Source organism: Cibotium barometz, chromosome 7 (assembly GCF_041138505.1).
Source record: "Cibotium barometz isolate CiBa-2024 chromosome 7, ASM4113850v1, whole genome shotgun sequence".
Taxonomy (NCBI): Eukaryota; Viridiplantae; Streptophyta; class Polypodiopsida; order Cyatheales; family Cibotiaceae; genus Cibotium; species Cibotium barometz.
Genome location: NC_141052.1, coordinates 27,585,518 through 27,609,656, shown reverse-complemented (window position 1 = coordinate 27,609,656; position 24,139 = coordinate 27,585,518). Strand labels below are relative to the sequence as shown.

Below are 24,139 nucleotides of genomic sequence, written 5' to 3'. Positions count from 1 at the left end.
GCATTGGATAAAACAAGAAAGTTAACATACAAAAAAAACTATTTGAAAAAAAAAAGGCTTTCCTTCATATACCACAAAATATGCTCTCCCCATAGTTTACTATAACAGGACCAAAAAGACCCATACTCCATTTACGGTCCCCCTTTTGTAATCTTCAAACATAAACAGCAATGTATACGAGGCAAAGGGATGGTCAAATAATAAACTTAAGCCCTACAATCAAGAAGAGATAGGACAACAAGAAAAACAATGATTTTAAGGCACACATAGAATGGACGATGTTTGCCCTTCAAAAGAAAAGGGAGATCTCCTTGAAAAGTAGCTCCGTGGACTTCCTTACTGAATAACTTTCTGATTAGCTGCAATGACAACCATACGGTAGAACATGAATGGCACTTGGCTACCACTCATGCTAAAAGCATATATAGAAAATAGTTAACTGAGCCCTTTAGAAGCTTTCTCCCAAACCCCGTTGATATCTTACAAAAACAGGATTTAGACCCGCTTACACAAACCCAATACAAGCTTTTTCAACATTAAAAACCATATAGACCCATATCTCTTAGCTAAGACTGATTACATCTGTTTTGCAGCAGCAGCCAAAAGTAACAAGGCTTCACGAGTGCCACAACCTCTCAAATAAAAGATCCGTCTTAGGCATGAGCTTTTGTTTCACAATGGCAGCCAAAAGTGAGTGTCTCCACTATAAGCTCTCAGAGGTAAAAACACGCACATTCGATGGTGGAAATATCACAGCTCCTCCAGCAACCCTCCAAAAAGAACATTGCTTGCTTTCAGCCTACTGAATGCTCATGGAGGAGCACATACTCTCTACTGCAAAATTACAGAAACCAAACATTGAGGTTTTCTCACAAGTTGCATGTATTTACAAAAGTTACGAGCCTTGAATTGGCTCACCTCATTATAATGTAGTAACACATACCTACTATTACCAAACTTAACAGTGTCCTTTTCAAAAAGTTCATAATAACGTTCAGATTCAAGGCGTTCACCCTGCATCCAGGCCAAACAAAGTAAACTTACCATTCAAACATTCCAATACAAGTTGTACAGGAAAGAGTAAAAAATAGGAAAAAACAGAACAGAATCAGGTATCAACCAATCTACTGTGTCAAGACTTTCTGTATGATTGGCTACTTCCACCTTTTGAACAGTTTCCAAGTAGCATACCACAGAAAAAACTCACATTCAAGAATGTGCCATTTGTACTACCAAGATCCATTAGATAAGGCCTGCTAACAAACAGTTCATTAATACAACAACTGATATGTTTTGCACAACAATTTAAAAGAAAAAGTGGTGATACAAGTACAGTACATGGGATCATGTTACCTCACTTCATTTGTGTTAGTCCCATCCGATTCCACTTTCTCTACTAGTCTACAAAGCACAGACAAAAGTAGCTGGTGTGGTCAACCATTGGAACATACAAACTGAACTCCAGAACTTGCACAATCGATTCATTGAAAAATCTCAAATGTTTTTCCCACCTGTACTGAATAATAGCATGCTGCTTGCTGCATGATGGATGATCAGTTGGAACATCTGCAACTCTTCTTTCCCGTCCAAACAGATAGCAACTAAGCCGGTGAATGTACAAAGGCTCTGTAAACATATAGACATAGAATCATTTTGTGATTTTGACTTCACATTGAAACAGAAACCCCCTTTCAAAAGAGCACAGAAAAGAAAACATTTTGTTCAAAAGATTATCTTTAATAATCTGCAATACAAGGAATGCTCCTTGCAAACTTTGAGATCACAAATTCTCTATTACTACATCTTATACTAAAGGGAAATTAATGTATTTGAACACCTAAAAATCACAGAGCCCTCTAAATTACCATTGAGAGGTTCCCCGTCTTTAAAAATGTACAATCGCCACCGTACAGTAGGCTTTCTGGCTTCCGGTGGTTCAGTGAACTGTAAAGTGACACCTGCGATACCAAAAACAAAGGTGGCCTTCAGTATGATGCCATTTACAAGAATAAAAACCGTATCTACTACTGAAAGGTAGTCTCACCTCTAACTTTATTTGTTTCAGCTGCCAATTTTCCAGAATATTCGAACGATGGCTTCTCCTGCCCAAAAAACACAAGCTGTAAGCTTCAACTACATTAGCCCATATCCATCAAGATTATAAAGGCTTGTGTACCCAGGAATACAGCCAAGCATACAAATTGTGAAAATTTTGGTGAACAAACAAAGAACTTCCGCATTCTGTTTCAAATTGTTGTTTAACAAAGTAAGTGACTACACATCTCAGGGTTAACAAACATGAAATTCATTCTTAAATATAAGGAGGATGGGAGGAGGAAGATTAAAAAATGCGAGGAGGAGAAATCACGGGCCTCCATGTGTGTGTGTGTGTGTGTGTGTGTGTGTGTGTGTGTGTGTGGGGTGGTGGGGGGGGGGGGTGTTGTTTTGTTGTGTTGGGGGGTTATATCCATCAAGATTATAAACGTAAGGAATGTGTACCCAGGAATATAGCCAAGCATACAAATTGTGAAAATTTTGGTGAACAAACAAAGGACAACTGCATTCTTTTTCAAATTGTTGTTTAACAAAATAAGTGACTACACAGGTCAGGGTAAACAAACATGAAATTCATACTTAATTATAGGGGGAATGGGAGGAGAGAGATTAAAAAATGCGAGGAGGAGAAAGCCTGGGCCCCCGCATCTAAGTAAGCAGGGTTATCCAGTCTCTCACGGGTTGGACACATTAAAAAGTTAAATTGCAAAGCAGCTAAATACAACAGTTCCTTCAAAAGACAACAAAATAAAACAAACGTTAAACTGCAAAGCAGCTAGATACAGATCCTTTGAAAGACAAACTAATGAAGGAAAACAAAATAAAACAAAACTTATTATAAGCATGTTTGCATGACAAGCATACATGTTTAAACAGACAACCCAAAAGCAAACAGGCTTTCTATAATCCTGAACCTTGCAAATCCAAAAACCCCGAAGATATATCATCCAAATTAATTCTGGAATGGTCAAAGAAAGAAGCCTTTGTTCACGCTATAAACCCATCTCCAGTACAGGCAGATACAGATGCATAGTAGCCACTAAAACAAAGAAATAACAAAAGTGCGTAGACATGAGTAAACACTTCTCATGTACCTTCGACTTCTGCTTTTCTTCGATATCAGCTTCAGCAGCCTTCAACTTGACCAGAGAATCTTCTGCACCATCTAGCCTGGTAGAAAACGCCATATAAAATGAGAAAGGTATATATATATACCGGAAACATTCCCAAATTCACCTTTTAGGAACGTGCATGTTATATACTCCTGGTAGTCAACCCACAAGACTATATAACTATCAACTCCATTATGCATAGTATGAGAAAGGTAGACTACTATAGGTGCATGCTTCACAAACCTAGCAAAGAAAACCATGCAAGCATTTTACAAACTAATTCTTCCATCTTAAGAAAAGAAGAAAAGAAAAACAATGATTTTAAGGCACAAATAGAATGGACAATGTTTGCCCTTCAAAAGAAAAGGGAGATCTCCTTGAAAAGTAGCTCCATGGACTTCCTTACTGAATAACTTTCTGATTAGCTGCAATGACAACCATACGGTAGAACGTGAATGGCACTTGGCTACCACTCATGCTAAAAGCATATATAGCTACCATGAAAATAGTTCACTGAACCCTTTAGAAGCTTTCTCCTCCCAAACCCCGTTGATATCTTACGAAAACAGGATTTAGACCCGCTTACACAAACCCAACACAAGCTCTTTCAACTTACCGAAGCTCCTCTTTGTAATGATTTAACGCCTGCAACAACAACCAATCCATGAAACTAATTAGAATGATGAGACTAAACAACACAAAAGTACACTTAAACAAAAAGATAAATATGCAGCTTAAAATAGATCCGACTTTCAAAAGGATAAAGATTGAGAAAATAAAGTTCATGATGAATAACATATAAAGAATGTACTTAAACTGAGCAATATGCAGAAAAGAAACTTCTAAACTAAGCCCACACATACTTTTTTTTCCCTAAGTATACTATTGACTCATTGCACTAGCTAGACTCGAACATGAAAACTACTAAGAAGGCTTCAAAGGGACACACACATGTAGGAATAAGGGGTCCAAGGCTATGGAGGTATTGGCATCCAAGAGATCATATGGAGGATGAAATATCATCATCATGGTGGAGAGATGAAGCATGGAGAAAGAAGAAAGTTTAAGCCATGCCAACGGTTGAACAAGATGAAGAGATAGAGAGAAAGTAAGAGGAACAGCAAGTTTGCACAACTGAAATGATATTCACTATGATAATGAATCCACTCAAATACATGCTTTTTAGGCACCCAAGGCCTTATCTTTTGACTCTTAATAAGAGGGTGTTCACACCACTAAGGACACTTGACCAAACTCCAGACTAACTCCGAAAACAAAGCCCCCTTTCGGAGTGATGGTGGAGTTGCATACATAACCTTCAATAGTCTCTGTTTGCAGTCATCTCCTGTTTGTACACTATGTCACGGCCTCTGTTGTGGGTGTGCCCGTCCAGTTTTGGTGTTTCCCCATTTTTCCTCACTTCCCTGTATTTTTCCCGTTTTTTGCTACGTGTGGGAGGCTGTCCTCTTCCTGTCGACTGTTCCATTTGCTGGCCGACTGGATCCTGGGCCCCAACCTGCTGTCCAGCCCTGGCCAACTGCCCTTGTGCTGGCCGACTGCACTCTGTGCTAGTCGTGGGCATCTGGGCTGCTGTCGGCTGTTTTAGTGCTGACCGACCAGCAGCCTGGGGCCATATAAAATGGCCCCTTGCCCCCCACACTTGTCATTGAGCACTCCGGGTATCATGGTGTATATATAGCAGAGTTACACTATCTTCTCTCTCTTGCATCTGTGTATTGCTCTCTACAGCAGCTGTCTTCATTTCCGTTGTGCATTCTGACATGGTATCAGAGCCCCAGGTGGCTTGAAGCTTGGAGACAGTGGGACGTCGAGGGTTTGCTGATTTAGGTGCTGATTGGAGACTGTTTTGGGCTGTACGGGACTTGGAGATTGGGTAGAAGGCAGCCATCGCCATTGGACAGCCACCTTGCATTCTATTTGCAACCTCTTCTTGTTCTTTTTTCCCACCCACCCTCCCTTCACAAGACCTTGTGAACCCTTGAGATGGCAGATTTGCTTGAGATGGCTGAGAAGCACGTGAAGATCCCAACACTCCCCATGTTCCCGGTGGACCGCCAGTTGGACGGGAACAACTATGGCATATGGAAGGTAATGATGGAATCTGTTTTGGAGTCCTATGACTTGGCTGATTTCATTGTTGTTGGGGTTCCACGGCCGGAGTTAGAAGAAGGGGAGTTACCTCTATTCGGAAGGAACGTGAGGCACAAGCACAGTTATGGGATCGTGTCAATGCCAGGGTCCATTCTTTCATCTTCCTCAATTGCACACCACAGGTGATCAATCATATAAAGCATATGACACTAGCCAGAGGTATTTGGCAGCATTTGGCTTCTCTCTACAACACGGTATCACCCATGAAGAGAATCTCCTTGGAAGTTCAGATGCGGGTGATGAATCCTGCAAAGTCGTCGACGATGCGAGAGCACATCAACAGGCTGCAGGCTCTTCAACAAGAAGTTCTCCAGGTAGGGAAAGAGATATCATCAAAGGATATGGCCATAATGTTGCTGTCACATTTGCCTTCTCAATACTCAAGCCTTTTACTCTTCATTTATCACCAATGGCAGGCTCAACACCATCACATGGGAGGAGCTTGTGCCCATGGTCTTGGACCAGGAAGAGCGATTTACGAACCCTCCATAGGACGGAGGTTCTGAGGCCTTAACTGGCCAACGGTCGAAAGCCCGTAATAACAACAAGGGCAAAGGGAAGGCTTCATCGGAGAAGTCTTTTGAGAAGAAGCCCGATTAAACCGAGAGAAACTGAAGGCGGAGATGACCTGTAAAGATTGTGGCGAGAAAGGCCACTATTGGAGGAAGTGTCCCAAACGGACTGGGAAGAGTGCTCATTCTTCAGCTTCAACTACAAAGACTCTAGCCTTTGTGCACTTGGAGATGTTGGACACGGATGCTTCTTCTTCTTCGAGCGAGGAGGCAGTTGGCTTCACCGCAAAGGATCCTCGAGAATGGATTCTTGATAGTGGTGCTTCCAAGCACATGACTTCTTCCCGTGACTTCTTTCAGGATCTAAAAAGGCAGTCATGTCGCATTTTCATTAGCGACAATTCCACCATACCGATACACAGTGAGGGCCGGATGGAGATCATTCCCGATGGCTGAGGGGGGAAGCATTCCTCTCGAGTCCTGTACGTCCCCCCACTTTGTTTTCATCTGTTGTGCATGAGGTGTGCAAGACTGGCTTCCAGGTGGAGTTTGAGGAGCATTCTGTTGCTCTACGAGACCGTGAGACTAGCCAAGTTTGGGAAGGCGGCGTGGAGAATGGTATATACAAACTCTCCGCACTCTCCTCTTTGACAGGTTCTCAGATTCGTGATTTGTGGCACTTTCACTTGGGCCACTTGAATGTGGATGCGCTGCAGTGAGCTTTCCGGGACCAGATGGTGGTTGGCTTGCCAGATGTTGGCAACAGGCAAGAACGCTGTGGTTCTTGCATTCGTGGTAAGCAGCACAGGGAATCTTTTCCGAAGCAAGCTTCCAAGCGGGCTTCGAAACCTTTGGAGTTAGTACACACTGACTTGTGTGGACCTATGCAGACAGCATCCTTGGGAGGTTCTCTGTACTTTATGCTGCTGCTTGATGATTGTTCCAGATTCACATGGGTTTATTTCCTTTCACAGAAGGACCAAGCTTTTGCTCGGTTCAAGGAGTGGCATGTGATGGTGGAGAAAGAGTCTCGCTTGTAGATTAAGACTCTTCAGGCTGACAAAGGAGGTGAATTTTCTTCCAATGCTTTCGTGAGATTTTGTGCGGAACATGGCATCAAGCGTTAAATCTGCGTTCCTTTGTTACGACCCTGTGTTTTTCCCTCTGGACAACAAACAGGTGGGCACGAGCACACGCACAGGATGCACAGTGTGGACAAGCATCAATATTGAATGTGAAAAGGAAACCTATAAGTGTGGCCAGCCCAAGTGTGAAAGGGGACAAAAAGGATTTTTAAAGTCATAAGGTTTTTAAACCTTTGAAGGACAAAAATAATAATAATATTTGAAGGCATGCGTTTTTGCTATTGCTTTGGCGTTTTTGAGAAAAACACATCTTTCCTCTATATAAAGGAAGGTGTCGAAGATTCGAAGGAGGGGGGGTGGTGGAGAAACCGTAGGTGATCGCCGGTGGGTGTGGCCAGATGAATTATGCATGGGCACGTTTTGCACATGGAGCCGCCGGGTACAGTCGTCGGGTGCCAGGTACCACCGCTACCGCCACTGCTGCCAAGTACACAGCTGCTGCGCTGCCGCCAGGTACTGGCGCTGCCGCTGGGTACAGAGCTGTTGCGCTGTCGCCGGGAGCTGGAGCCACCGCCGCTTCCAGGTGCAGCCACCGCCACCAGGTACAGCCGCCGCAGTCGAGTACTGATGCTGGGGACTGACATGGTGCTGTTGCACATGGTCTCGAGTAGGGTGCTGCTGCATATGGGCAGCCAAGCAAATGATTAGGTGGTTGAGCATGGGTTTCTACCAAGTAAAGAGCGACCAGGCGACTACATCTATGGGCTACAGCTAGGCAGGCATCAGGCAAGAATTTCTCTGCAGATAGTTGGGCAGCCAGACGAGTGTCAGATGGGAGGCTATCTACGCTAGGTGGCTGCATCTGTGGAAGCAGTCAACGTGGGTCTCTCTCTTTCTATCTCTCTTGGAAGAAGGCGAGCTGAAGGAGGCACCGAGGGGCTAACAGCCAAGGGGTTTCTCTCTCTCTCTTCGCAAGCAGGTTTTATTTTACGAGATTGGGATGAAGAGGATCAAGTTAAGAAGCACAGGATGATGTTCTTGGAAGAGATGTGGGTTGCTCTTCGTCTTGGACTTATGTGTATTCAAGGATGGCTTGACACGTCCTCTATCTTTCTCTCTCTGAGTTTTTGGCATCGTGATTGGATGATGCATATGAGGATTTATCTGTTATGGAAACAGGACATTGGTCTTTCGTGAGGAGACCGGACTTTGGTATCGAGGATACAGGCCTATGGTTTATGGATACAGGTCTATGGTTTATCAGATACAGGTCTTTGGTTTCGTGTGGAAAGCATGTCTCTGGATTCATGTGATTTACATTACTATTTGGACATACAGTTTATACCTTTTGAGGGGGGTATCATGTTATCTCAATGCAGATATGTTGAGCAGCTCCTTGAGCATTTTCACATGACAAATTGTAAACATGTTTCTACTACTATGGAACCAAGTCTAAAACTATCACTTGAGCATGTTGGTGAGCCTTTTGATGTTGCCACCTATCAACAGGCTATGGGATGCCTTATCTATTTATGCTCTACTTGTTTGGACATACAATATGTTGTTTCTCAATTGAGCTCATTCATGCATGGTCCAAGCACTATGCATTGGCAAGCATGTAAGCGTATCTTTCGCTATCTTAAAGGCACCGCAAACTTTGCCTTGTTTTATGGCAGTTCTTCTACACTATGCTTGCTTGCATTTATAGACAATGATTGGGCAAGTTGCTATGACACGCGAGTGTCAACCAGTGGTAACTGTTTTCTTCTTGGTGACTCATGCATCTCATGGCTCAGTAAGAAGCAGCCTACAGTGGCCACTTCTAGCTGTGAAACTTAATACAGCCTTTATAGCTACTATGGAATGTGTTTGGCTACGACGCCTTTTAGCCGATCTTGGGTTGGAGAGCAGTCCCCTACCACTATTTACACTGACAATCAGAGTGCTTTGGCAGTTGCACAAAACCCAGTATTTCATGCCCGCACAAAGCATATTGAGGTTCACTATCATAATGTCAGAGAAAGGCTCCATGCAGGAGAGATTAACTTGGCTTATGTGTCTACACATGCCAATATAGCAAATGGGTTTACAAAGCCTCTTTCAGGGGAAAAGCTTGAAGCTTTCCGCAAAGCTTTAAGCTTACAGCCTCTACCAGGGTAGTCTGCTACACCCTGTCTCCGTTCACACCATTCACTTGAGGGGGGTTTGTTGGTCATGACCACTCCTAGCTAGTTCAGGTGTGAACACAGCTTATGCACTGGACTTTTTCCCTATGGCTGGACACAAGTTTTTTCCCGTGTGAGCACACTTATGTGTGTTGGGCACTTTGCTCTAGGCTATATTTTGTACTCATAGTACTTTTGTACTATCATTATCATAAGAGTACTTTCCAGCAACTAGCTCTCTCACATGTGTTGTTCTAGCTAAGTGTGTGTGTGTGGTGGTGTACAGGCAAGCTCTTCCCAACCCCAACAAAGATGACTCCATTTGAGGCTTATTTTGGCAGGAAACCAGATAGATGTCTCCCATTTTCGTGTGTTTGGGAGTGATGCCTATGTTCACATTCCAAAGAAGCAAAGGGGAAAGCTTAATTGGAAGTCCCAGAAGCTTGTATTTGTGGGATATAACTCTCTTTCCAAAGGCTACAGGTTATATGACCCAAAGCGGTTGATGTCAACAGAGATGTTGTCTTTGATGAGCATGTTCCAGCTTCCACTGTTGATGAGCCGCCACTTCTTGGAGAACCAGATGAGTCTGAGGATGATTCCCAGTCTATTGTTCTAGCTAGACAGCCTCAGTCAGTTGTAGATGTTGAGCCCGAGGCCGGAGATGAGCGCCAGCAACAGCAAGAGGCTCCGCGTTCTGTTCGAGTACCAAAGTGGTTGTTAGACACCATTCAGGAGTCAGGTGTTACAGAGCTTCCCTCCGAGTGGACCACAGAGGATGGACCTCGAAGATCGCACAGAGTTCGTGACAAAAGTCATTTAGAGGAGCTATTACACGTGAACTATGCTTTGATGTCTCGTGTCATTTAGAGGAGCTATTACACGTGAACTATGCTTTGATGTCTCGTGTCATTTGGGACAAAGAGCCCACTTCCGTTAAGGAAGCTCTTTCTCAAGAGACTTGGAGGAAAGCCATGCAAGTGGAACTCGATGCCATAGAGAAGAATAAAACTTGGGAGTTGGTTCCGAGGCCATCAAAACAGTCAGTCATTGGTGTCAAGTGGGTCTTTAAGACCAAGCATACGTCAGATGGGTCGGTGGACAAGCACAAGGCCAAACTTGAGGCTAAGGGCTATGCTCAGCGGCCTAGCATCCACTACAAGGATACCTTTGCGCCGACAACAAGGATGACCACGATTCGGACAGTTCTTGCCCTTGCCTCTTCTCCGCGGTGGCTCGTATATCAGATGGATGTACAATCTACGTTCCTTAATGGTGACTTGCAGGAGGAGGTGTATGTTGAGCAGCCTCCAGGCTTTGAGATTCTAGGATCAAAGGGGATGGTTTACAGGTTGCGGAAGGCCCTGTATGGTCTTCAGCAGGATCCCAAGGCTTGGAATCAGAAGATTGATTCCTTCTTTCTACGAACAAGATTTCAGAGATCAATTGCAGATCCTAACTTGTATCTCTTTCGAGAACGCGGTTTGGTCACATTGATTATCCTTTATGTGGATGATCTCATCCTCACTGCGGTCATGTGGAGCACATAGCAGTGACAAAGGCTACCTTGTTAAAGGAGTTTGGAATGACCGACTTACGCTTACTTCATTTCTTCTTGGGATTGGAGATTTGGCAGACCCAGAGGGGGCTCTTTGTTTCTCAGCAGCGGTATGTTCATGAGTTGCTGGAGACCTTTGGAATGGAGAACTGCAAGCCTGTTACTTCACCAATAGACCCGAACACCAAACTTACAGTGAATGATCCTTGTGAGCAAGTTGATGTCTCTTTGTATCGGAAGCTTGTTGGTTCATTGATTTAGTTGTTGAACACCAGATTGGACTTGAGCTTTCCCGTGGGACTGTTGAGCTCATTCATGCAGACCCCTTTGAAGACTCATTGGGACGCAGGATTGCGAATCTTGCAGTATCTGCTGAGTACGAAGGATCTTGGACTCTTCTATGACACTAGAGGGGGAACGACGGATGGAGTCAGACTCCAAGGTTGGAGTGACTCAGACGGGGGAGGAGATCTACATCAGGCTACTTGGCTCAAGAGCTATTTCATGGAGCAGCAAGAGGCAGCCAACTATTGCCTTGTCGTCTACAAAGGCAGAGTACCGGGCTGCTTGTGGTGCTGCTTGCGAGGATGTGTGGTTGCAGAGGTTGCTTGGCGAGATTGGGTTTCCACAGAAGAAACCCACAGTCATCCAGTGCGATAACCAGAGCTGTATAGCTATTGCTCGGAACCCGGTCTTCCATGCCCAAACCAAGCATATAGAAATACAATATCACTTTGTTCGTGAGAAGCTTTTGGCTTGTGACATCTTGCTTGTTTATTGTTCAACGGAGGACAATGCGGCGGACCTCTTCACGAAGTCTCTACCGCAGGCTATGCTCCGGCAGCACTCCAGCTCACTGGGGTTGGTTCCACATCCAGCAGTCAAGAGGGGGGCTTAGCAGTCATCTCCTGTCTGTACAGTGAGGGCCTTTGTTGTGGGTGTGCCCACCCAAGAGCTCTTATCTTTTCTCACCATTTTTTCCCATGTTTTCCTTATTCTCCTAGTCGTTGGACAGTTTTGTGCTGGCCGACTGTGTTTGTGTCTTGGCCGACTTGATGTCCTTTGCTGGCCGACTGTACCTTTGCTGGCCGACTGCTTGTCTTTAGTCGTGGACATCATTAGCCGAGTCTCAAGAGAAGAAGGATGGGAGTGGGGACAAACCCCCACCCTTTCGAAGAAGATTGTCCCTCAAGCAACATGAGTAATACACCAAAGAAGGGAAGTGTTTCCAATGTGGAAACAAGGGACATATGTTTGCAAATTGTCCTGACAAGCGAAAGCAAGAAGCCAGATAGATCGGAAGATCATTAGATTGACATCCTGCCAGGAAGTTTGTCAAGAGGAGATTGCATTAGAGCAGTCTTGTACCATGAGGGCCATGTTGTGGCCCATGAAAGTCTTTGATGAGGACTTCTAGGATTGTATTGGATCAGATTGTAGAATGGAAATTTTTGTGACTTTTCTTGTCATCAAGAAAGATTATTTTATGAGGTAAACCCATTTATGTGTAACAAAGGACTTGAAGCCAAAAGTGTCTACAGCTCAAGCTTGGGAGAAGCTACTACTATTGGCCTAGCAAAAAGAACATTAAGTTTTATGTTCAAGAATATTTGGAGGTCAAGTTTGACCGACAAAAGCTCGCAGGATTAATGCGCCCATTGAATTTTCTATGGGACAGTATTGCTATGGATTTTATCTTTGGATTGCCGAAGTCAGGGAATGATGGTATATGGACCTTTTCAGGTTACCTAGAAGATCAACCATATATATTATTGGTTGGACCTTTTAGATCATTGGAAGACACATAATGCCTTCCTTGATAGTTTATGGAACCATGTACAGGGTTACCCCAGAGGAGCCTGTATTGAAGGCCACCAAGGGTGGAAGAGCCAGAACAGATTGTGTTTCATTCTGTGAGAAAAAGTGGAAAGACAGTGGGTCAGAAAGTTCCTCTTGGAATTCAAGAATTATTCACTATTGGATGTATCACAAAATTCCTTACAGCTTCTATTTTTCTACTGTTCATGTGTGGCATGTGGAGCCTGACATGACATACATGTATGGCTAGTGTAGCCTGACATGGTGTGTCTGTGTGGCATATGGAAGTACATGTATGGCTGTTGTAGCCTGACATGATAGTACATGTGTGGCTTGTGGGGCCTGACATGGTGTGCATGTATGGCCATGGAGCCTGACATCATGAAAGTCTCTAGGACTAGCTATCTTGGAGATATTGTGTATTTATGTTCTGGGAAGGTTCCGGAAGGACTCCACGCTGCTCCCTCTCTCCCAGGCGGCTGGCTGCAACTGCTTCTGTACCCCCTGTACTGCAGGCTGTACCTTCTGTACTGCAGGCTGTACTTTCTGTACTGCAGGCTGTGTACCTTTTGCTCTGCTGGCTGCGCTTACTACCCTACCAGGCGGCTGATGTACTGCTGCTCCTTCAGGCGGTTGCTACTGCTCTCAGACGTGGGCCATCTTCACAAGGCACTGCTGCGCATGTTTACCCCAGGCGGCTGCTGAATCTGCTGTGCATAGTCGGCTACTGTGCTGCAGCCGGCTGCCATCATCTGAAGGCTACCTGCCTCTGTGCTACTACAGTCAGCTGCCCCACCACAACTCTTCTTCATGCAGACGCCAAAGCTCTAAACCTCTGCTGGTAGCTGTGTATTCTCTCTCTCCTCCCTTGCAAGTGGATGTTTCTCTCTCACAGCAGGCGGCTGTGTCCTTTGTGGTGGTACATCCTCTCCACTGGTGTTCTACAAGGAGACTTCGCATCATCTGGGTGACTTCATCATACCACAAGTATTGATTTTCCATCAACCAACTACAAGTAAGTGAATTTTCAGATTTGAGTAAAGCATTTTATGTTTAAATCTGAGAAGGGATTCATCCTTCTACGGCCACACCCGTTCGGTGCCGGGTTGTCCAAGCTTTGTTGGAGAACCTCGGTCCAAAGGTGCTGAGATCGGGAGAGCCAGGCGTTAGTACGAGAGCGCCTGTTTGTGCGTGGTCTCGGAACACCAGTGAGGCGCTCTCCGCGGAGTCCAGTGAAAGCACAGGACCGTAGAGATTGGACCACACTAGTGGTCGTTCTGCTTCGAGTTTTCTACATCGAAATTCGAGCCTATTTGTTTGGTACTGTTTTCATATGTACATGGACATTATCTGGTTCTCAGAACCCATGGAGCATTGTATTCATTAAATACTCCCAATAAATATATCATATATTGAGGGGGGGGTCGGCCCGTTCCGGCCCCAGTGCTGGTGTCCATCTTTCCATTTCTGTTCATTTAAATTTCAAGTTGTTTTAAGTTGTCCATTTCAAATTTGTGGTTTTAAAGTTGTGCTATTAAGCGTGTGGGTGTCCAACGGAGTCCTTCCCACTTGACGGGATCGGTTTCACACCGCCTCTTGCACCTTGGTGGATAGGGGTTCCACGGCCTTGATTTCCTCTGCCACCCTGGGAAAATGATGTTGCCAGCTTGGGACAGTTGGCCCTAAAGTGTCCCAGCTCATTGCATTCAAAACACAGAGGGCCTTCTCTGGAAGAAACAGTATACGAGCGGGCCGCCCTCTGTTGTAGCAGGGAAAATTCTGTTGGGGTTTCTTGTAGGGTTGATCTTTAGGATTTGCCTCAGGGGAAGATCTCTTTCGAGACTTAGCTTTGTCAGTCCTCATTTCTTTCACAAGGGGCTTTGCTCATATGAGAGCATCCTGTAACGTGCTTGGCCTCATTGCTTCCAGGCGGGAATCTAAGGGTTCATTTAGCCCTTGGCATAAACAAGCCACTTGCTAGGATGGGGGAAGATATCTTTCCTTCACGGCTTGCTTGATGTCTTCCCACGTTTGAGAATGCTCAGTGACTCCCTTGCCACGGCACCACTGTTTCAACTTTCCACCAGAGTTTAGCATCTCCGATGAGGTGAAACCGTGTAAGCAAAGACTGATTTGCTACTCCAGTACCAGCAGCAAAGAAATAAATCGTCCATCGCTTCAATCAAGACTTCAGCATCCTTCTCGATCTTTGAACCTTCTCCTTTAAAGGAGGGAGGTTGCATTTGCTTGAGCAGGAGCTACTTCTCCTGGATATCAATGTAAAGCGCACTGGGAAGTGGAGACTGATCGTCCTGGCCATCATTGTAAAAACAATTTTAAGATTACAAGATTCATACTTGCACAACCCTTATTTTGGAGGGTAAAACATTGAAATCATTTTATTTCCAAATATTTACAAGGACAAGTTTTATTACAAAGATCTGAGACTAATATATTTAGTCTTATTTGCCATCAAGGGAAATTCCTAAGCTTGACTATGACATAAGGATAGAGCGGTCCACATAGGTGAAGTATGGAGGGTTCCGCTGTAGTTTCTAAGACTCGAAAAACTGATGGTAAGAATGGTAGAATCTGGATTGGGGTAGGTCCCAACACAGCTACTCTGTCGGAAGGTAAGATCTGCATCACTCGGTCATACACCCAGCGATCCTGAGGTATGCGAATCCCATCTATAGTCACAGAGGTGTCGGGCTTAGAAGTACCGACGAACCAAAATAAACGGATCATCTTCAACTTTTCAATCCAACGAATCCGCTTTAGGTCGGTGATAAGGTTCCCAATTCGATCCGCTCGGATGAAGAAATATATTGGTCCGCGACTCCAAAAATCTCTACCCCATCCTCTTTCGATACGAGAGAAATGGGGGAGAGACATCTTCTCTAGTATCTGCACCATGGTGTCACGGAACTCGAAATTTAAGGAGTGACTAGCAGTCTCGAAGATGCATTAAAAAACTAGAAACTTCGAGTAGACATCTTCCTCTTCCTACAATCATTCTAACATCAATTCAACTTGTTTTTAGTAAGATGTTTTTATTAATTAGCATTATGTTAGGTAAAACATACATTACAAAACAGTCCTTAAATGGCAAGTCCTAGGAGCTAAGATCGGCTCTGATACCAATTGTAAAGTTTCTCCCTTCCAAAATAGGAAAAACACTTAAGATAGTCCACTAAGTCTTAACTTGGAGAAAATTTCCTACTCATCGACACCTTGACCATGCAGAGATTCAAGGATACGATTCATAGGTAAGACCTAGTCCTATCCCGCAGGGGAAGCATGATCTTCTAAAAATCAAATCACCCATAGGATAATTGATCATAATTTGGGCAACTACTAGTCTTGATTCCTAGAGACAACGCTTTTTTCCTGATCTATGCAAGGCACAGCCACTGGCCTAGTCTTCTGGAATAGAATTGCCCGAGAACCTATTTATCTAGCGTAGGGCTTTCACTTAAACTGTTGGAAAGCTACCCGACTAATCGAGTCCACCCGTCCGTAGGATGGTGCCGTCGGGACATTCCATCTTCTCACTTTCCACCCTACTCACGCGTCAATTTGTTTTCTAATTAATCATACCACACTGTTTGACATAAATAAACATGTTCCTTAATTAAGGTCCTTTTCACAAGGTTTGTTAAAATAGCCTTTTTCCATAGTACAATAATGCCAAAGACAAGATTTATAAAAAAAGTTTATACATGAATCAATTCCATACAAGCCAAACCGGCTCTCTTATTCTTTTCCTTTATACTACCGATGATCTAGAATTCGACCTTCCAACCTCTACATGCTGGGCAAAACCCTACGAGACCATACACCTCATCGTCGGTCGCTGGCGAGGACTCGAGCCAACCTGTCGCCCTCTCAGGCTCCGTCGCTCCATCCTCCCGCCTCTCAAAGGAATGTCTACGCACTAGGGTGGGCTTATTCACCGCACTAGCTTGGGCCCTCAAAACTAGACAGCATCACAATCTCTCGCCTCAATCGGCGAACCTTATTCTCCCAATGGTATGAGGGATACCTTGGGCCAATCTCGGGCTTTGCTAACGACGCCACCCGGCTACACAAGCACGGAACGGAGTTAGCGTTGAAGCCCGAAAAAACTTACACTCTTTCTCTTAAAGATAAGAATTTCAATACAATTCATTGAATACAGCATCACTTCAAATCGTAACTTCATACAATTTTTTTTTTAGGAAAAGATACAAATTTTCTTTCTTCATTTATTAACTTTAATATTAAAGAAAGAAAACTCTTCTTTAAATGATAACCAAGCTAACCTGGCCACCATTTCTTTGAGGAGCTTGTAACGGGAGGATTGGAGCCGCATTAGGAGCATCTTCTCCAATCTCATTGTTGCGTGCTCCTCTCGAGGTAATATTTTGGGTTTTCGGGATGGGACCATCTTGGACGTCGCCTTGTAGTGATTGATGTCGCGGTCATAATCCTTCAGTCAGATCTCGATTCCAAGATCGTTTGCTCACTGTATGAGCAAAAGACCACAGCGCACGAACCCTCTCTAAGGTAAAAACCTCTTACTAGAGTCCACACAAATGGGGGAGGGGAATTGTGAGATGTCCTTACGTTTTGCTGAAGGAGAGAGGGTGCTGCTGTAAGTCTCTTTACACCGGGGAGGAGGAGGGAACACTGTCTCATAACAAGGGTGGGTTGAGGAATGTTGGCTTATCTGAAAAGTGGCAAATGAGGGGATGTTGAGTGGGGTGGTAGTAAGGGGCGGCTGCACTACAACAAGTACACTGTGCAAGGACAGAAGGGCGGTACATACGGCGACACGGCCTTATGCAGAGTATAGGCTACGCAGAAATGCATGCTGCCCATGGAGCACCCCGGGGGTTTATATAGCAGTGGGATACGGGTGTGGACGCTGCGCAGAGTGTCAAATCCCCACAGATCTCCTCGTGATCGATCTTGGTTCGAAACTCGAATCCTGCAAACAAACGAATAAACAAACAACAGGAGGGGTGCAGGCCTGACTCACCTCCAACCATGACAACCGTGGGCAAGTCCACAGTCTTGGTTGTCCCCACCGAGCCACGAGCTGAGCTAACTAGGTTGACGTACCGACCAATCTTCTCCTCGCGACGTCCCATACCGCCACGAAGCTGCCCTCGCGGGCCTCGAGATTGCTGCCAGCCTCGGCTGCGTAAAGCAGGTGCACGTCTGCACTAGATCCAGGCTTCAAGACCATAGAGCTCTCACAAACTCGCGAGACTCTCTATATCCCAATAACTAACCTTGGCCACCCTTTTATAAGCTCTTGGCCGGTCATCGGGCGTCCACACTTGGACGCCCGCCCTTCCATACTTGGGTGCCCGCCCGTTAGTATTTTCCTAACTCAGCTCGTCAATCAGCCTGCCTAGTTCCAAGCTTCCCCAAGTCTCGAAACTAGTCTTGCATGCGTGTAGCACACGGTAGATACGCACTGTGCACATGACACAGAGTACGGTCGAAAGGACAGAGTGCCAGCAAAGGATGTGGATCAGTGGCCTACATGGCCCTGGGGGAAAGGTACGGTGGCAGTTAACAGGGAAAGAAGTGGTACGCATGTACCTTATCTGGTCAGAGGCAACATGGGTATTCACGCAGCGGTGCGTGTGGACCACACAATGGGTGGCCGACCTTTGGTTCTTGTGCGGCCATTGTACGAGCACCTTGGTGAGTGTGTACGGTCGCTTTTTGGGACGGGTCTCCAAATTTAGGACACCGGCCTTGATTTGCCGCCAGAGAGGCGAAAAAAAATTTTGCCCGAGATATTCCCCTGGTCATTAGGGTACAGACCGTTCGTCAAAATCGGACGCTTGGTCGTGCATTTATTAAGGTTTAAAGGGCGTCGTTTTTTAACTAAAAATAACCAAAATTTGCGTATAAGCTTGATCCGGTGTCCGTTTTGGATGCTGTAAAATCCTATATTAGGGTAAAATCGCGCGCAGATTCTAAATTTGGGCTCGAAATTCGAAGATTCTAAGTAGAAATGGCTCATTTAATAAAATCATTGATTTTTATACCATAAAAACTCATAAATTCATCTATTACATGGACATTTCTTTATTAGTGAAGATGGATATGTTACACTACCTAGCCAGTACCTAGAATACCCAGTAGACACGAATGATGCATACTTGTTTGTTGACGAGCTTCTGTCTAGTTTTTGCAAAAGGTAAGTGTGCATTTATTATATCTAATATATGTGACACGCCTTGAAGAAGTACCATCAAGAACCAAGACATTGGTGAAAGATAAGGCATAGAGATAATGCCAGATGAGCAGATGACACCACGGATATGGGGAAAGACCAGATGCACAAGCTCACCTGACAGGACTAGTATTGGAAAATACTCAAAACATATGGATATATTTAGAGCGTATGCATATACTCGGAACACTTGCATCCGTAGTTGAGAACATCTGCGATATAAGAGGGAGGGAATGTAACTATTTGGCCCTCCTAGCTCTATTTCACATGATGGAACCCTTGCTGGGACACCAAACAGGTGGAAGAAGGCATGGGGACAACGATCGTAAGGTTTGTTCAAGAAAAAGTACCAATCTTGGTCAAAAAGCAAGAAAAAGCAGAAAGTCAAAGTGGATTGACCGCGAGCCACGGACACCATTGGAAAGAGGAGACTGAGCCGGACCAGAAAGCTTAAAGCCGCTTTTTCAAAAAGCAACTCCAGGGCCAAAAAGCCAAGCCTTGGAGCTAGAAAAGCAATAATTCAAGAACTTTGGCAAAAGATGATTATTGTTTTAATATTATTGAAATATAAAAGCAAAGCAAAAAGCTTGGCTAGAGCTTTTCTGGCAAAAAGCGGAGCTCTCCCCAAGTATAAAAAGAACCTTGAGTTTCTCCTTTTGGCATCAAGATTGTGAGAAGCAAGGATATCATCACCATCATCTTCAACATCTCCTCGTCGCCATCACCGCCGCCGCTGGACAGCCACCTATGCCAACCCCTGCCACTGAACTCCGCCCAGCCCTGCCCTGCCAGCTGCGCTACCTGCGCTGCCCAGCTTCGTCAATTGCGCCACCCAACACTCGTCGCCCTACGCCACCTGTGCCGCCCTCTGCACTACCCTCAACCTCCACCCAACAGCGCCGCCCTCAGCTGCCAGCGTTGCCACGTATACACTTCAACCTTTTGGCAAGAGATCTGACTCTAGATCCATAAATCCGCCATCAGGGTTCCATCACCATCTTGGGGTTTGCTTTCTTGAGAAACTTCTTGAGGATTTTTCTACAGATTGGGCATTGAGTTTATTCTTGGACATCGTCTAGACTTGGACTTGGACTTGGACTTAGATTTGGATATTGGATCTTTAGAGGTGGATTAGTATTCAAGGATGGCAAGGTTTGTGTGCCCAATGATCTAGATGTCCAAACTTTGATATTGCGAGAGTATGCCAATCCGTACTGTGAGTCACCCTCTCGAATGATGGCAGGTGTTCCGAGTGTTTGGCTTGGTAAACGACGAGGGCAATGCCAAAGTGGCATACATGGCAATTACAAATTCTCCCTCTACCTCTCCACAAGATACTTTCCTCAAGATCACAGATATAACTTCTTCTGCAAAGGTTGATGACACACCAACAGAGGTTGAGTGGGTTAGTGACAACGATGCTTCCACCCATATGACCAAACATTTTCATATTTTGGAGGATTACCATCCGCTCTCTTCTTCAGTTCGCATTGGAGATGACTCTTCCTTACTCGTTATTGGTATTAATAATGTTTCTTTTGGTTTCCCTGCTACTCTCCGTGATCTTTTACATGTGCATCAACTTTCAAAGAACTTATTTTTAGTTCACATGGCTGCTTGGAAGGGACTTGGAGTTTATTTTGATTACATACAGACACTCTCTCGGTTGTGGCCAATGGAGTTCATGATGGAGGCCTCTAAAAAATTACAACTTTCTCCTCACAGATTCCCTCATCTGACTCTCATATCCATCAACTATTCTCTCCTTCTCATGCCTTGGTCTCCGTTGATGAGACCTCTTTGGCATTCACGCTTTGGTCATGTACCTGTTGCAGAAAATTTTTTCAACAGTTGGTTCTAGGTTTACCACCTAAGCTCCGTCATCTATATATGCTCGTCTTGCATGATGAGCAAACATCATCTCAATGATGACTGACTAATCAATGAATGAATATGACTAAGGCATAGACTCTTATTTATAGTGCCTACTATTGGTGAGTTGGCTACCAACTCTACCAACCCTAATAATAATGCCCAACTAAGTGTGTTCACACAATAACCCAATAACTTTGTCCACACTTGGCTACTCATTGGGCACCTGGACAATATTCCAATGAATTGGTACAATAGCCCTTACAAACACATGAATCCACCACGTACCCAACCTCTGTGCCAGCCAATGGGTAGATGTCCACGTAACACATGGGAGAGTGTGCACATGACATCGAATCCTTAACTTACCATTTATCCTTGGAGATTAAAGCACAATTTCAAGTTTCTCATTTTGAAGAGTGACATTGATATTAATCGATGATATGCATGAAAAAACTTGAAAGTCCATTTGAGCTCAATTTTCCAGCCTCTTCGTCTCACTTCTCTCCATTCACGTAAATGCCCCCAGTACCAAAGCTTGCTTCCTTTCTCCACATCATATGAATCCTCTGGAACCCACCCCTGCCACTTCTAGCACACTTGCCCCCTTGCTTATTTGCCTCTTTCTCCACATCATATGAATCCTCTGGAACCCACCCCTGCCACTTCTAGCACACTTGCCCTCTTGCTTATTTGCCTCTTTCAAGTCTTTATGTACTTACACACACCACATCATTGCAAGTGTTGAGTACTTGGCAAAACTTCAGGGACGTGTTTAGAGCCTCTATCTATAGACAGCAAACTGCACTTATCATTGCTTCTAGAAGTGCCAAAAAATCTTGGAGCACATACCTACTTTTTCTTACTCTGGAGCACCAAGTCCCCATTGTGTTGTAAAGGGTGCAAAAGACCAAATATGGGACAAAAAACTCAATCTCCCAAATAAATGAGTGGTTTGCACGACACTGCTTTTCCCTACAAGTCATCCTTCTGACAATGAAACTTAGTGCTAGAACCCTAGAAGAAATAAAGAAGTTCTTTATTTTGCCTTCTGAGCACTAGAACTAGAACTATGTGAGTTTGTCACAGAGATATATATTGAATAGAGGTTTATATATGTTTTTTCAAATCTGTTCCCATGTATTCCTTACGTTGATCTGGAAAATTTGCAACAACCACTAAAACTCAGGGTTTAGCAAACCACACCACAATAGCAGCCTAGCACTTCCTAGAAATCGTACATAGCACTTCCTAGAAATCGTACATTCTGTAACGATTTGCACTGACACCGAAGTAAAATGCCTCGTGTCACCACCTGACTATTAGTTTTTATATTGGAGAGGCAACTTTGGATTGCTTGGCTCTACATGGCTGGCGGCTGACAACATTGAAGACTAGACTTTTCGAGCCACCTGTTGTTCGAAATTGAATGGTCAATTTATACGTTTGATTCCTTGAAGGATCACCATAATCTTATTTAACTCCTTAGTACCTCTGGCATCTATCATTGCTAAGGTCTTCTTACTAGCTCCACCAAGGCATTGAAGGTCTCCTTTTGCACATTGTTGCTACACATGGTAGACTATCGATGGATGTTGAGTAGCCATGTATGATGTTGTTTCCCTAAGAATCATGTGTTTGAGTAACCAGGCTTCATAATGTTCCTACAAATAGAAAAAGCAAAGTCCACGTTTATCTCTTGACTTGCCATCTTTATCATGTTGGTCCTAAACATTGAGGAGTTGGTGTGATCTAAAAATGTATGAGACCTGCTTAACACAGATTTAAACACTTGTTACAGCACTTTTAAGAAAGAGGCTTGTTACAGCACTTTTAAGAAAGAGGCACACCAACTCCACCTCAATTTCAGCAGGCAGCCATTATGAACCCTAATCAACACATCCAAAAAAATATGCATAGATGAGAAGGAGTGGATTTCACCAGACACCTCGTCGCGTATCACTGCTGCAGCAGTCCTTGAGGCTCTATAAGATGGTGAAGAAGATGGAGGGCGGCTTCGTTTTCGAGGCGAACTTGTAGGAGCAGAAGACCGTGAAAAGTGGGACCGGGTAGGTGACTGCCTGTAGTTTGCTCTCCCTTCATCAGCAGGTGATCTTTCCTGGCTCAATGTACGTTCCTTGGCTCTGCCTCTCTCTGTATCCCTCATCCTCTCCCTGTCCCTCTGTTTCTCCCTCTCCCTGCTATGGTCAAGGTCTCTGACATTGTCTCTGTCTCTGTCTCTGTCCCTCGCAGGATCTCTCTCTCTCCCACGTAGCCTGTGTCTCTCATCGAGGTCTGCCACCCTGGCATGGTGTCTTGCATTCTTATCTCTCTCCCGGAACCGATCTGAATCCCTCTCTTTCCTGGGATGATCTTTCTCTCTGTCTCTTTCTGTGTCCTTCTCGTTTTCCGTGGCCTCACGGCCTCTGCGCACCCGCTTCGAAGGTGAGCAGAAAGAGCGCGTACAATGGCAACCAAAACAAAAAATCACAAGTTGGAGACGGAGGAGAACATGTCACCTGCCGGGAGGATGCTTCCTACGCGGAGGCGGGGAGTCCAAGTCGCCATTCTTGCGTCCTGCCATGCTCGCTCGCGCTCTCTCTGTCTCTCTCTCACGCGCACGTGCGCTCACTCAGAGTGCGCGCTAGGGTTGGTAAGGTCGGAGTTACGACACAAGAAGTGCAGCACATGTACTCGTGGGCACGCCACTTATATACATAGATGATGGGCGTACCTAATTTAACTGGATATGGCACCATTTTTTGAGTGTGGATTAATTAATTTATGCAAGAATGCGTAAATTATTTATTTTTTTCCTAAGGTTTTTGTTGTGAGTTTTTTTGGAATAAAAATAGAGCAGATAGCCTTTATTTGGCAACTTCATCATGTGGTGTACCTGTCCGCTCTCTTCCCCACGCGTTGGCTGTACTTGTCTCTCTTGCTCGTGCAGAGTTCATGCCAAGCTCTAGCACTTTCCCATAGGACACCAACATCGTGTTTCCATTAAATACTTCGAAGTTGATGTACAAACCTTAAAAATAGATTATATTTTTACCTTAGATAACCTAACACCCTTGCACAAAAGCGTGCAAGGGCGTTTGGCCACGTGGCTATGCTAAAAGCGAATGGTTAGGCTTAAAAAAATGTAACGAAGTTGGCTCAGCACTCCTGTGTGTAGCTCAATGTCCTGTGCGTCAGCTTCTCACTCTTCCTCGATCTGCTACCTCAACGCTCCTATGTGTAGCTCGGCATTTTTACCTTGTTCTATTTTTTATTCAAAATTTAAAATTTGTAGCATAATCTTTTTTTCCCATCTACTTCCTTTCTCTCTCTACATCTCTCGTGAGCTGCTAGCAACAGGTGGTCAGCTGGCTTAGGGCAAGAAAAAGCCAATTTGCTCATCCTTTGTAGCCTCGGCTCGTAGCCCATCCTCGTTACCCACCCACTCCTCCTCCTCTCAACTTTCTCCTACAATTGCAAAAGCATCAATTGGTTGTGCTTCACGTCCTCTAAACTTGGACAATCTCCATATGATTTATGTTGGAGAAGAAT

General features: G+C 44.6%; 1 protein-coding gene across 2 annotated transcripts; it reads right to left on the bottom strand.

The window, feature by feature from the left end:
* Nucleotides 1–230: 230 nt before the first annotated feature.
* On the bottom strand, nucleotides 231–23,306 carry LOC147636847 (uncharacterized). 2 transcript variants are annotated; one of them, XM_086800406.1, is made up of 11 exons: nucleotides 23,107–23,305; nucleotides 22,536–23,013; nucleotides 3,784–3,812; nucleotides 3,150–3,225; nucleotides 2,045–2,102; nucleotides 1,866–1,958; nucleotides 1,512–1,626; nucleotides 1,354–1,401; nucleotides 1,208–1,253; nucleotides 944–1,014; nucleotides 231–834 (listed from the first exon to the last, which is right to left on the bottom strand). In XM_086800406.1, exons 1-11 carry the CDS (start codon nucleotides 23,169–23,171, stop codon nucleotides 795–797), a joined length of 1,119 nt encoding a protein of 372 aa, XP_086656532.1. In that variant the 5' UTR covers nucleotides 23,172–23,305; the 3' UTR covers nucleotides 231–794. The 2 variants fall into 2 exon arrangements, 1 of the variants encoding a protein (XP_086656532.1); XR_015266271.1 differs by having other exon boundaries at nucleotides 527–834; nucleotides 1,192–1,253; nucleotides 23,107–23,306.
* Nucleotides 23,307–24,139: the final 833 nt, after the last annotated feature.

What these genes read in the sequence shown, in the direction of transcription:
- LOC147636847 (XM_086800406.1), bottom strand. Translation starts at nt 23,171, where the DNA reads ATGGCAGGACGCAAGAATGGCGACTTGGACTCCCCGCCTCCGCGTAGG. An exon ending in ACTAACACAAATGAAGTGAG is followed by an intron (nt 1,254 to 1,353) that starts GTAACATGATCC and finishes GTTTGTTAGCAG; the next exon opens with GCCTTATCTAATGGATCTTG. An exon ending in CAAATGGCACATTCTTGAAT is followed by an intron (nt 1,015 to 1,207) that starts GTGAGTTTTTTC and finishes GCCTGGATGCAG; the next exon opens with GGTGAACGCCTTGAATCTGA.